Source organism: Pituophis catenifer, unplaced genomic scaffold, assembly GCF_029215685.1.
Source record: "Pituophis catenifer annectens isolate HBS135680 unplaced genomic scaffold, rPitCat1.0.hap2 SCAF_1, whole genome shotgun sequence".
NCBI lineage: Eukaryota > Metazoa > Chordata > Lepidosauria > Squamata > Colubridae > Pituophis > Pituophis catenifer.
This window is the reverse complement of record NW_027256881.1, coordinates 214,166,757-214,181,349: the sequence shown is the minus strand read 5'-3', so window position 1 is coordinate 214,181,349 and position 14,593 is coordinate 214,166,757. Positions and strand designations below refer to the sequence as shown.

At 35.8% G+C, this 14,593-nt stretch overlaps 1 protein-coding gene across 1 annotated transcript in view; it reads right to left on the bottom strand.

The window, feature by feature from the left end:
• Positions 1-14,593, bottom strand: part of LRP1B (LDL receptor related protein 1B) — a 989,801-nt gene that overhangs the window by 510,541 nt on the left and 464,667 nt on the right. Inside the window, exon 3 of the mRNA XM_070957016.1 lies at positions 324-461. Within this exon, the coding sequence (XP_070813117.1) occupies positions 324-461 (138 nt within the window). The remainder of the gene's footprint in view (positions 1-323; positions 462-14,593) is intronic.

Sequence of the window (14,593 nt, the reverse complement as noted above, 5' to 3'; positions counted from 1 at the left end):
ACAGTCCATACTGTACATACACTCCAGTGGTGGGTTACCCCCGGTTCGGACTGGTTCAAAAGAACCGGTAGTAAAATTGGCAGGAGGCCCCGCTACCCGCCCTGGATGTTGTCATCAGCGATATGCGCAAGCGAAGCCACCCCTGATACACTCATATATTGAAATTATGAAATGCGATATGACAAGGATGGCAGTTTATAAGTGGTACAAAGAAAAGTAGGCAAAGGAGTGTTTCTAGCTTGGTGTAGATTCATATATGTATATAAGACATTCTTTTGAAATGTATCCAGGCATTTTCTTTGCATATCCCCAAAGTCACTTACCCCGACAATGCACTCCTTCATCATATTCATCAGGACAGTCATAAACACCATTGCAGAGTTGAGACATGTGAATACATCTGTTTGAGCCAATACATTTGATATGATTCAGGGGACACTTGAATTCTATTTTTTCAGGACCTAAAAATAATAGAAAATGGTAATTAATAAGCAGTTTAATTCTGTTCAGATACATAAGGATTACTAATGTAAAGAAAATACTGTACAATCATGTATTTGCATAATGTTTCTACTTTTATGCTAGCTACAAGCTTTTTTATGCATTAGTCTGCTGTGCAGCTTTTCTATGCATTACTAGCAGAATTAAGTTTCTTAATAAGGATTAACATAATTAAAGGAAAATCAACTGCTTAAAGAGGATTATTTTAAAACTACGCAATTTATCACTTTTGTGACAGACTTACTTTCCCCTAAAGTTTAAAGAAGCTGAAATTTATATCTGGCAAAATTAAGAACTGTGATTAAATTGTGGTAAACTTTATTTAATTATTATTTTTCAATATAATTACAACAAGAGCTTGGGATTCTAATATTAGCCAGTGTGAGTCAACAATTCAGAGAAGAGAAAAAAATGCCATCTCAACAAACAGACATTATTACACACAAACACCACACAAAAACAGACATAGCTGCTGACATTTTAAAAATATTTGCAGGGAGTTCTGGGAACTGAATGTGGTTATATAATGCTAGTCCTACCACTTGCAGATAAAATGACCACTAACTGCTTAAATTACTTTAACTCCATAAATCACTTCCTATATCTGCAAGCCATTTGATATTTATTGGAGGATATAATATTATCAACTGGCATTATAGAGCAAATTAAAAATATTTACAGGGGATATTCTGGGTGAAGCAATGGTGATCTAAGTCATCTCCGAAGGAGCAAAGATGACGCTGTTATGTAGACTAAGGTTTGGGAAATGTGCCTGGGTCAACAAACCCACTCCAGAGATTGCCCACATGCTCCAGACAGCTGCTCCTTGCAAGAGGAACACAGGATTAGGGTTGATTTGTGAGTCTGAAAGATGCAGGAACAATGACGGGTTCCAGTTGCAATGGAGCCTATAAGGACATTGAGTTCACTAAATCTTATTTTCTATAGCACTTTTCTATTAAAACTATTCTAATGCTAATAAAGATCTTTTGAACATCAAGTCATAATAAATTGATGGTGAATGACCCTTCATTTCAGTTCAAAGCAAAGAGTTATATTACAATTTAAAGAATTTACAATTAATGGAAAAATACTTGATAAGAATTTCATTTAAGAAAGCTTTAAACAGAGTAAGGAATCCATTAAATTTGAAATCTTATGACTAAAGTATTTTTTTTAAAAAAAATAAATAAATAAATCAAATAATACCTTTGTGGGAATGTAGACTTTTTAGATTGTCAATGAGGACACAATTGGTTAATTTTGAAAAATGAAGACAAAAGAAATTTGAGACAGACCATGTGATCATAGAAATACAGAGTTCTAGAGGAGACCAAAGTCATAAAGACTAGAGAGACTGAAAAAGAAAAAAGAAAATATTTTCTTTTTGTTCTTGATGTAATGATATTACTAGAAAAACAATGAAACGACAGCAAAATCATGCTTTGAAGTTAACACTTACAGGATGACAGAAAAGGTATTACATTTGAAAAATTTCAAAGGATCAAGAAACTAGGAAAGAAATTCACAGCTACAACATCAACAACAATATCTGCTTATGTGAACATATTGCTTAAAAGAGATTTCATCGAAGAGAAAAAAGTTGAGATTGAAAATAAGTTGGAAGAATCTATAAGGATGACTGAATGGACCAGTAAATAAAATTAAAGTCAAGGTGGATGTCTTGCAAATCAAAATAGAGGTTGCGGAAAATAAGAGAGATACAAAATAGAGAGGAAATACAGATATTAAGTCAAGAGATAAAAAACAATGAAGTAGGCTGTTGAAACTTTCAAAAATTTTCTACAATAGGAAGAAGAAAATATGGATGGCAACCATGTCCTACAATAGCACCTTAAAGTCAAATTAAGGTCTAAGAATGTCAGATAATTGCACAAAAGAAAAGAATATCAAATCTCCTTGTTTGAGCAGAGATAAGATGACAAATATTTTTATAAAATCCTGGAAATCCTTTAAAGACCTTTTGGTTAAATTGGATAGAACCCTTACTATTTTTGCTGATGGAATCAGCAGATAAGACATATGGAAAGAAGTGATCTATGTAATGTAACTATAAAGGGGAAGAGAGATATTAAGTTTACTTGTAATTGGTGTAAAGAAGATCAGAAATAACCTCCTTTATGTTTTTCTTTCTGGTTTTCTCTCTTTCCATCTCTCTCTTTTAAAAAAAAAATAAAATTCTGCACTTCCTACCCCTTCTACTTTTCCTTTCCTTTCCTTTCTTTTCTTATTTTATTTTGTATTATCTTTTATTGCTGCTAAAATTTCATTAAAAATATTGTTATAAAAGAAAGACATACCATTGATATTCTATGCAAGATTATTATGCAAATAGTAAAAAAAATACTGAAGCAAAGCATATTTACAGAGAGCAAAAAAGTCATTCTTTCATACTAAGAAATAAACCTAGTATAATCTGAGCTGGAGTGAATGGGTATGAACAGCATTCTAAGTGTTACCCTGTTTTCCCCAAAATAAGACACCTCCTGATAATAAGCCCCAAAGGGGTTTTGAGCGCATGGCAATAATGCCAAGCACTTATTTCAGGGTTCAAAAAAAATATAAGACAGGGTCTTATTTTTGGGAAAACACGATACCATATTTAGCTTCAATTCACATACTTTCCAATACCCATAGTAGTCAAGGGGGCAAAAATAAGGAACCAGCAACAACCTATTGGAAAAGGCAGGGTTGTGAGTTTTGTTAGGTAAGCTGATAGTTTGCAAAAATTTGGAAAGGCAAGACACTGGGTGAATACTTAGTGTTTCCAGATTCAGCAACGTACTTTATATAATGCAGTGTCGTCTTCTTGCTAAACTTTTCTTTCTAAAACCCTCTTCTCTCTTTCCCAAACAGCAGGTTGGCAACAGAGGAAGAGTTCACTCCCAACAGATGTCCAAACCAACAAGGTTGGATCAGCTTTCACACACCCACACACCCACACACACACACCAGAGAGAGAGAGAAGGAGGGAGGGAGGGAGAAGCAGGCTTCAGTAGCACTGCTGTGACTATCAGCTTCACATTGCTAGTCCCAGTCAAGAGTTATGTAGAGAAACCAACCTGCTAACTCCTGCATGACATATCTACCTCAGTTATGCTTCAGGATAGATCACAGCATGAGTAAAGCTCTTAGAGCTACTTGCACTTTTGAAGAAAGCTAACCCATCACAAGATACGTGACACAATAGCTAAAAGCAACCAGAATCCAAACAAAACATTTCTGCAGCAATTTCATAGCAGCAACACCCATGGTGTCTCTCTGCAACGTTACATAATGATGTTTGATTAATGACTGTAATTAAGCAAAGTAGCACCATACTTAAGTTAGACAGATTAATCCACACAAATACCATTAAACCCATGTTTTATACGTATAGGCTGAAATGAACATACTATATTCCCGAAGAATAGAGTATTTGGGCAATAAATTTAAACCCATTAAGAAGCAATGAAAGGAGTTTTTTTTTTTTTTTGAAATGGATAAAAATATAATTTCCATGCACTTTACAGAGTAAAGAAGTTTTAATTTATTATCATTAAGCCTTTCACTAAAATGTAAATATCAATTTCTAAATCTCCATTACTGAACACATTCAAACTACCATTGCTTTCTTATTTTTCTCTTTACAGAAATATATATGAATATGTTAAACAGCTAAGAGACAGTAGACATCAAAATATCTGAATGAGTGGTTGGCCAAATATTATCTGTGGTAACCAGAATGTTCATCTCAGTCAAGAAATTTCATTTTTCATTCATCTGATCCAGGCAGTCAATTCCTAGAAATTTAATAAAATATAAAGTTGTTGCACCCTTTCATTAAATTTTCTTAGCTATTTAGCGGCACATCTTTGTGACAGTTGTCTATTTGCTATTTCATTGGTCCTTACATAAATCAAAATTATTATTTATTTAGTTTATGGCAAATAAATCAAGAGAAGACTGCTTATACCATACAGTTTTCTGGAACATCTTTCCATAGGCAAAACATCATACATCTTCAAACCTCAGCAGTTATATCAACTACTATATTCAAATCTTAACACCTTTCAGTGATGGAGATTTATCATCAACTACCTAATATGCAGGTTGCATCAAAAGTCAGTCTCTAGGGTCAAATCACAATACTTTTATTAATATTTCTACAGAAAAAAAAGTTACAATGTCGACTGGTGGCCCCTAGGGAGAGAGCCTTCTCTGTGGGGGCACCTACGATCTGGAACGAGCTCCCCCAGAAGATTCGGAGGATCCCGGATCTGCGCACCTTCCGTTGCATGCTTAAGACTTTCTTATTTCATCAATCTGGCCTGGCCTAAATCTTTCTCCCCTTTTTAAATGAAAATTTTAATTTGTTTTTAAATTATTGGGTATTTTAAATTTGTCTCAGCCAAATTATTTAATTCGTTTTTATTCTATTTTAAATTTTTGCATTTAAATGTGTTTTATTCTGTGGCTGTTCACCACCCTGAGTCCTTCGGGAGTAGGGCGGTATAGAAATAAAATAAAATAAAATAAAATAAAATAAAATAAAATAAAATAAAATAAAATAAAATAAAATAAAATAAAATAAAATAAAATAAAATAAAATAAAATAATAAAATAAATAAATAAATAAATGTATTGAACGTTCAAAGGTCTACATCAAACTGTAAAAAAGAAAATGGCAACCAATCTGAATTCTTAATGCAATTTATATGATGAATTGTCTATGGGGTCTGACTTTTGGTGCAACTATATATTATATTTGGCCTTTCACAATAAAACATTCTTATTGTAAACAAATAGTAACTCTACAGAGATCAAGCAAAACTGAGGTGACCATGTTCTTAGAATATTAAACTTGTAAAATTAAAGTTTCTGTTGAAAAAAATTCTTATTTTACAATAAGAGAGGGAAAAAAATAGAACAAAATGGAGATTGTTTATAATGCGCTATTCCTGTCACTGCCTTCATAAGCCATAACTTTCTATTAATGTTTTCTTTGGTTTTGTCATATATTGCTGTTTATAATATTATTCTTGTTTAACTAGCTCAGTGATGGCTAACCTTTTTGCCATCGCATGCCAGGAGAGGGGGGGGTGGGGGAGGGTCATGCGTGCATGTGCCCACGCGCATGTGTGCGCAACCCCCTCCCCCCGCCCCCCCCCCCCGCTCCTGGCACATGATGGCCTGGTAGGCCCGTTTTTCTTTCTTACCTGGTTTCAGATCCTCTCTTTCTATCTGGGAATGGCGAAAACAGCCTTTCCCACTCCCCTGGAGGCCCTACGGAGGCTGAAAGGGCCCATTTCCCAACTCCTGGTGGGACAGGAAGTGATATTTTTTGCTGTCCCCAGCCTCCAGAACCTCTCTAGGAGTCTCTAGGAGCCTCTCTAGAAGTCTGTAGGAGCCTCTCTAGGAGTCTCTGGAGGCTGGGGACAGGAAAAAATGTCACTTCCTGTCCCACCGGGAGTGGGGAAATGGGCCCTTTCAGCCTCCGTAGAGCCTCCAAGGGAGTGGGAAAGGCTGTTTTCACCGTTCCCAGATACACAGAGAGGATCTGGAGCCAGGTAAGAAAAAAAAAACGGGCCTTCCCCACCCACCCTCCCAGGCCCTCCAGAGGCAGGAAACAGCCTGTTTCCCTACTTCTGGTGGGCCCAAAAGGCCCGAAAATCAGCTGGCCAGTGCGCGCATGTGCCCCAAAGCTGAGCTGGCATGCCCACTAATATGGCTCCACGTGCCACCTTTGGCATGCGTGCCATAGGTTCGCCATCACGGAACTAGCTTCTGATAATTTCAGTACTGTAATTTCAATAATAAGTCACAAATCTTTTGAATAAAATAATTCTCTACTGTGTGGCATTGCAACTGATTATTTTTATCAATGACACTGGCTATAAATAAAAGTGGATAATGATGTGGGTTGTAACTGTAACAAATAACAACATTATAGTTAAGAGTCAAAGAGCGGCTCTATTGTCTGCAATATTAAAAACATGCCTGCAGTTCAATCATTAGGTTTGCATGTGATTCCATCATCTGTGTAAAGATAAATCTCAAGGTAAAAAACATTTCTTTGCAACAAGACAAAGAAATAGCTTCATGTATACATTTTCAGAAGGAAAAAAACCTTTTGGCTCATGGTGGGCATTTTTTGTTTGGCTGCATTTCAGTACAACTAGAAGTTTCCAAAATCCAATCAAAAGAATGCCATCGATTCAGGCCTCTTGCTTTTAAGTGCTGAAGTGTAATTAGGAGCTTCAGAGTTTTGCTTAAGTGACTAATTCAAATTATCTTGAGAAGAGTGCTTATGTTGAGATCAGCACCTGAATGGTTAGAAAAGAGCTAAGCCTATATTATACAGTACACACTCAATGAGATCTGAGTGAAGGATACGTAATCTCTTACTTCTTCCATTGTATCTGCAGTGCTATTCATAGCTTAATTACCAAGATTGCATTCCCTTTCAAAGTCCTTGTCTTGTAAACTGATTGGACATATTAATCCAGTCCTCCTGTTGCATTTTTTTCCCACTCATTGTCTAAAAATAAACTTGTTGAAGTACAGTATGCATAACACACATATGTACAGCCCTGAAATTAAGGCCTATATTTGAGAAATCTCTATCAGAAGGGGACAGTGACAGGCTCCCACTATCTCATCAAACAAGGAAGAATCAAACAAGGAAAAATGGGTGTTAAAATGGCAGAAATGTTCAATAAAAGTAAAGGCAAGATAATATAAATTGAGACCCCCCCAAAAAAGGACCCCTAAATTTAATCTCCAATATAGAGCTACACTGGTGGAGATCACAGAGAAAAGGATCTTGGAAAACTGGTGAAAAGACCACTGAAAATGTTGGCCACTGTGAAAATCACAATTTTTAAATTTAGGTCATTAAGAAAGAATTTGAAAATTAATGGTTAATCTCAGACACCATTAAATAATATCAGATAGAACCATACCTGTATAGCAATAGCATTTAGACTTATATACTGTATCACAATGCTTTACAGCCCTCTTTAGGCAGTTTACAGAGCCAGCATATTGCCGCCAACAATCTGGGTCCTCATTTTACTGACCTCAGAAGGATGGAAGGCTGAGTCAACCTTGAGCCTGGTGAGATTCAATCTGCCAAACTGCTGGCAGCCAGTAATCAGCAGAAGTAGTCTGCAGTATTGCACTCTAACCATTGTGCCACCGTGGCTCTCAGTATCACTGTTTATACTTCAGAAATAATGTTGCAGGGTGTGTGGATTACCTCAACCATGAAAGAGCTTTCCACCATTTAATTGAACAAAATAGCAACTCAGACATAATATGGAAGGTCTCCTTGGAGTTAAACCAGCTCTCTCTTCTGCAGTGGAAATGGCAGGCCTGAGTGATTCTAAATTGCTTGATCCCAGAAGTGTGTAACTTCAGGTTAGACAGGATTTCAATTAATAATTACCAGTTTAAGTACTATTTGTTTTTGGGTTTTTTTCTCTTCTAAGTATCACCAGGCCTACTAATTTTTTAACATTAGTCACACATTTGATTGGCATTTTCATTCAGCTATACACCATAATTTCAAGATCCCTGGCAATGCCATACATACCTTCAGCTGTAAAAACTTGGGTTTTTACATGAATATGCATGAATTCATACCCTGAATTGCCTTTGTGGGCCTCATGGGCCATTCACTCAGTATGTAGAGATTATTTAAAAATGCTGTTTGATATTTTTACTCCTAGAGTTTTGTATTACCAAAATATTAGTTTTCTCACGACTCACCACTCACCGCTAACTCCTTCTTTCTCTCTGTCTCATAAATGTCATAGTTGCAAAACAACTAGCAATAATATATGTAATATAAACAAACTGATAACACAATTAAAACAGTGGTGTACCTAGTATATTTGAAACCAAGAGGGAATAATTTTTAACAGTCTCCTTGTTTATTGTCAGAGCCAGTTTGTTGAAGTGGTTAAGATAACAGGCTGGAAACCAGGAGACTATGAAAAAGGAATCTAATGAGAGACAAATTTTCAAATATATAACTTACAAAATGCATTTGTGTCAAAATTCTAGAGATCATGGTGTGTTCCATCATATTTTCTCATTACTGACATATATTTACTTTTTATTACTTTTTTATGACTAATGGACTTAATTCTTTTATACAGATTTGATGATGGTGATGATGATGAAGATGATAACACCAACTGCTATGACTATAAACAGTTAAAGTGAAGATTGCTTAGAACAGGGGTGCCAAACTCATGTCATCACAGTGGCAACATGTGACATATTGGGACTTTTTCCCCCTTTGCTAAACCAGGCATGGGCGTGACCAGCGCATGACACATCCGGCCTCCTGGTCGGGAGTTTGACAGCCCTGGCTTAGAAGTTCAATATTAGAAAATCTTCAAAAATTTTATTTGAAAATCTATTTTGAACAATTGAATTACTTTTTTAAAAAAATGTCCCTCAAACTATAATGTTGCAATATTTTCAGGATCAGACTCAATAAAGATAATAAGAATTAGAGATTTAAATATATTTCTCTTTAATAATAATAGGCATTCTATATTCGCTGAATATTCAAGATAGAAGCAAAGAAAATGGTGAGGGTGGCTCCTTATATATACAAGGGGTGGAGCCAGGAATGGGAGTGGTAAATTATGAATACATTAAAATCCAAAGAATAAGTTAACCCCTGATGTCCCATATATACATTATTTACACAATAGAGAATAAGGCATTTACATCTGACAAATCCCCCTCTAAATGCCGGTTCGCTATACAACACCAATTACATTCAGATTCAGGACAATATAATACATACAATTTAGAAGTTAAATATTTGTGCTGTTTAGAAGGTAAAGGCTTCGTTAATATGTCAGCTAATTGTTCAGAAGTATCACAATGTATTGCTTTGATGAATCCATCTTGAGATAATTGTCTCACGTGCTTAAATTTTATATCAATATGCCTGGACCTTTGTCCAATGGCATCGGATCTGGATATTTCAATGGCTGCTTTATTATCTTCATGCACAACAAAAGGTAATGCAGGTTTTTTCCAAACATCTGAGATCAAGTCATTGAACCATACAAGGTTATTTGCAGCTTTGGATAAACAAACATATTCCGCTTCTGTGGTTGAAGTGGCTACCAGTTCTTGTTTACCAGTGTACCAGTAAACTGGACAATCATTCAATAGAAAAATATAACCAGAAGTACTCTTTCTGCATGATGTATCACCAGCCCAATCTGCATCCGCATAACAGGTAATTTTTGGTTCTTTGTCATTATTAGGTTCTAATACTAAACAAAAATCTAATGTACTTTTCAAATATCTTAGAATTCTTTTGACAGCTTCCCAATGATACATGGTTGGTTTGCTAACATATCTTGACAATAAATTGAGAGGTAATGCAATATCTGGTCTGGTCCAATTAGATATATAAAGGAGTGAGCCTATAACTGATCTGTAAAATGTATTATCTTTAAATTCAGGGGAAGACTCATCAGTGTTTCTAAGGAAATCAGTTTGCATAGGAGTGTCACAGGTTTTGGCATTGTTTAAATTACATTTGTTTAGAAGTTCAATGATCTTATCTTTCTGAGTAAGTTTGAATCCCCTTCTAGTTTTGTTAATTTGTACACCAAGGTATTTATTCACTTTACCTAGAGATTTCAACGAGAAATGTTCGTTTAACTTATTTACAAAGATTTCTCTGCTCTCTTTGTGTTTTCCTATATATAAAATATCATCCACATAAATTAATACAAATTCAATGTGATCATCACTCTTTTTTACAAAGAAACAGTTATCAGCAGTGGTAGCGTTGAAATCCATGGTCTTTAGTACTTTTACCAAGCAATCGTACCATCTCTTGCCAGATTGCTTTAATCCGTATAGACTCTTGTTTAATAACCAAATTTCATTCTTATTAGTGTATTGACTATGTGGTGCTCTTACATATATTTCCTTATCTAGTTTTGCGTGTAAATACGCAGTCTGTATGTCATATTGAAATACGTCCAGATTGAGCGCAGATGCTACTACTAGAGCTGTTTTAACACTCTCTGTCCTCACCGTGGGGGAGTATGTGTCAGTATAATCTTCTGGATATTTTTGTGCATAACCTTGTGCAACTAGTCTAGCCTTGTATAAAGTATTGCCTCCTTCTAGGTTCTTAATTTTATAAATCCACCTGGTACCTATAATTGTTTTATCCTTAGGTGCGATCGCAGGAGTGAATACATTTAATCCTTGCAAACTTTCCATCTCTTTTTTCATAGCTAGTTCCCATTTTTCTCTTTCTTCACGAGGGAGTTTTAATACTTCCTCATACGTATTAGGTGTTATTTGTTCTCCATTCATATGCATTATGTAATCTTTGTATTTACTTGGTATTTGATTTCTATTGTTTCTAATAGCTCTTTCAGGTTTGCTATGGTTGTCGTGCAAATATCTAGCTTCCTTTTTTGTTAATGTGTCTGTCTTTATTTTATGCTGACTATTTGTCCAAGTTTTGGTTTTGTTCTTATTTTTGTTAATGTTTTGATTTTCTATTGTCCCTTCCTCGCAAGATATCGCATCTTTGCATTTATTTGGAAATATTTCATTAAGGTGCAGTTTAGACCAATTGGCCTGCTCATGAAACACAGCTGTTCTGGAGACTATAAATTTGTTATTATTATCAATGAATCTGTACCCTTTGGTTCCAGTTTCATATCCCATAAATCTTAATCTTCTGGATACGTTTTCTCCCTTTCTCCTCAACTGCTTAGGTATGTGCACATCTGCAGTGACTCCAAATATGTGCATGTGTGCTAATTTAGGTTTCCTATTGTACATCACCTCATACGGTGTCTTATTCACAATACTGGACCAGGTTCTATTTTGAGTGTAATTTGAATAATGTAGGGCTTCTGACCAGAATTGTTTGCCTAAACCAGCATCCTCTAATGTGCATCTAATCATGGTTTGTAGTGTGGAATTCTTTCTCTCTGCAATCCCGTTTTGAAACGCAGAAAATGGATTGGACGTGAAATGTAGCATTCCCCTATCCTTTAACCATTGGGAGAATTCTTTAGACATGAATTCACATCCCCTATCTGTCATAATTTGTTTTATTCTGATATTATGTTGTGTTTCTATGCGTTTGTAGAATTCCTTAAATTTCTGAAAGGTTTCATCCTTGTGCTTTAATGTGTAAACAAAACCATAGCGACTATAATCATCCACTATTGTTAGAAAGTAACGTTTTCTATAGGTAATTGATGGAGTTAATGGACCAACTAAATCCATATGTACTAAGTCAAAAATATTGTTAGTTGATCTGTTAGATTTTTTTGGTCTGGGACTGGTTTTTAGTTTGGTGGATTTACATACTGAGCATTCCAAATAATTTTCACAATTTTTTATTTTGACACCTTCTGCGTGTTCAGTCATTTTTTGAACTACAGGAAAGCTTGCATGTCCTAACTTCCTATGTAAGATGTGAGCACACTCATCATGAATTGGTTTACCTATTTTTGGTTTCTTCTCATTGTGTGTATTTTGGTGTTTTCTTGTTTGTTTAGTCCATTTAGTGACCCAGATTTTCTCTCTTTTGAATTTTCTCTACCCCCTCTACTTTCTCTGTAATTTGGTGGGCTTCTATATTTGTGTCTATCTGTGGAAGACTGTCTATAATTGTATTTGCTCCTATATTCTGGCCTATGTCTCTCCCTTGAGACTTTGGGACAGTCTCTTCTACTGTGTTCCCTGGACCCACAATTGTGGCATCTAAAGGCTTCATTATATTTTTCTTGGAAAGCTACTTTCCTAAAAGATTTGTGTTCTGTTTGATTACTGGAACGATTTTTTCTTGAATTGTCTTCTGCTATCAATTTGTTAGATAGACTTTCTATGGTTAAATATCCTAAATTAATAGTATCTAAGTGTGACATAAAGCTATCCCATGATGGATCAAGTGAATTGATAATAACACTTTTCATTGTTTGATCTGAAATCACTTCCCCCCTCAATTGCAGCTCAGCTCTTATTTTGTTTAGAGATATCAAATGCTCACTTATAGAAACCCCTGGTTTCACTCTAGAAGAAAAGAAATCCTTAGACATTCTTGTAGTTGTAGCTACGCTATCGCTGTGAAATAGATTAAACATGCATTGAATTATTTCTGACACAGTTAGGTTTGATTTGATGCTATGATACATTGCAGGAGATACGCTAGCTATTATTATGAAAAATGCTCTATGATGTAAACAATCTATTTTTAAAGTCCAAGGTCTTCTTGGAGGACTAGTTATAAAGAATAGTAAATTTTCTTTCATAAAGACAACCTGAAGCTGTTGATACCACTCTTGTAAATTAATGCCATCAATTCTAAGTTTTGGGAAGTCACTGGGTAAGTTCCCCACATTATTTTGTCCATTACTTACAACCTGAGGCAGTCCGTGGTCTCGCAAGTGCAGAAAATTACAGAACGGCATGGGGATGCTCGCAACGAGTCTGCGCGGTTCTCTGGCCAGTTCAAGTCTTTCGGGGCCGTCTACGTAGCTTTGCACATGCGCGTTGCTCATTTCTTCCTTGGTGTTGTCGTGGAAGGTTCTCTCCATTTCAGCTCTCTCGTTCCGCTCCTCTTCAGATGAGTCGGTCTCTGGTTCGGTTTTAGGGGTTCTGGTGGTGGCGACAGCTCTTCTCTTTCTTTCGTGTGCGTTGGCACTTGATCCGGTCTGCGGTGTAGGACGGAATCGGCATGGCTCTCTGGGCTCAGGTGTCGTCGCCTTCGAAGTCAGGATGGGAGCGTGCAGGTCTCGAGTTGTCGGTTTGATCTCTTGCTTCTTCGTTGGTGCCTTGGAAATTTTCAATCTTGGCCCAAAAGCAGCAAAAAGCGTTTTCATTGCTGACTTTACTTGAGACTTTGTTAAATCGTCTTCACTTTCTGATTCTGGTTCTTCTGAAGAGTTTGAGTCTTCTTTTTCACTTTCGTCGTCTGATAGCGTTTTTCGCGCCAGAAATTTTGAACTGAGCGTTTTGATTGGCTCTGCTCCATTCTCTTTTGAAGTTCGTTGAAACCAAGATGGCTGCCATTCAAAATTTCGCGCGGGATCACATCTTTTCTTTTTTACAACGACTTTCTCAGTATTCATTTCACTCACAGTTTTTTGATCTTTGGGTTTTTCTTTAACGACGTTTTTCTCTCTCGCTGCTCCGTTGTTCTTCAGCATTTCTTGGAGGTTCGCGATGAGGCTTTCATCGTTCTTCTGGCTTCTTAGTATCTTCAATATCTCTGACCTGAGTTCGTTATTTTCTATTTCGATTTCTTCCTGGTCATTATTTTCATTTATCAGTTCTTCTTCTTCAGTGGTGTATTCTTCGGATTCTCTCGAAATCGCGTTAGTGGATTCGTTGATCATCTCTTGTTCAGTTTCTATTTCCTTGCTGTAGGCCCTGGTGTTGGGCCTATCTTTCTTAGACATTTTTAATTATTTATTGAGTCAATTAACCATCCTCTGCTACCAGCTTGTTGCAATATTTTCAGGATCAGACTCAATAAAGATAATAAGAATTAGAGATTTAAATATATTTCTCTTTAATAATAATAGGCATTCTATATTCGCTGAATATTCAAGATAGAAGCAAAGAAAATGGTGAGGGTGGCTCCTTATATATACAAGGGGTGGAGCCAGGAATGGGAGTGGTAAATTATGAATACATTAAAATCCAAAGAATAAGTTAACCCCTGATGTCCCATATATACATTATTTACACAATAGAGAATAAGGCATTTACATCTGACATATAAGAAAACCAAATACTTCCAATTCACTTCCAAAATTATCTGCCACAAAATGAAAATTTGCAATACACCACTCTTATTATTCCATATTAAACTACAAAATGTCTCATTGGCATGAATGAAGCTTAGCTAATAATAAGCAATATCAAACTGTAACTTCGTTAGTAAAAGAAAGCTGCTTGGCATTTGGAAAGGTACAAATTAGAAATCACAAGAGTATGCATTTTGCCCTACTGAGTAAATTCAGGACTTTTTAAAATTCTGAACACATTTTATGCATTATTTTAGGAATAC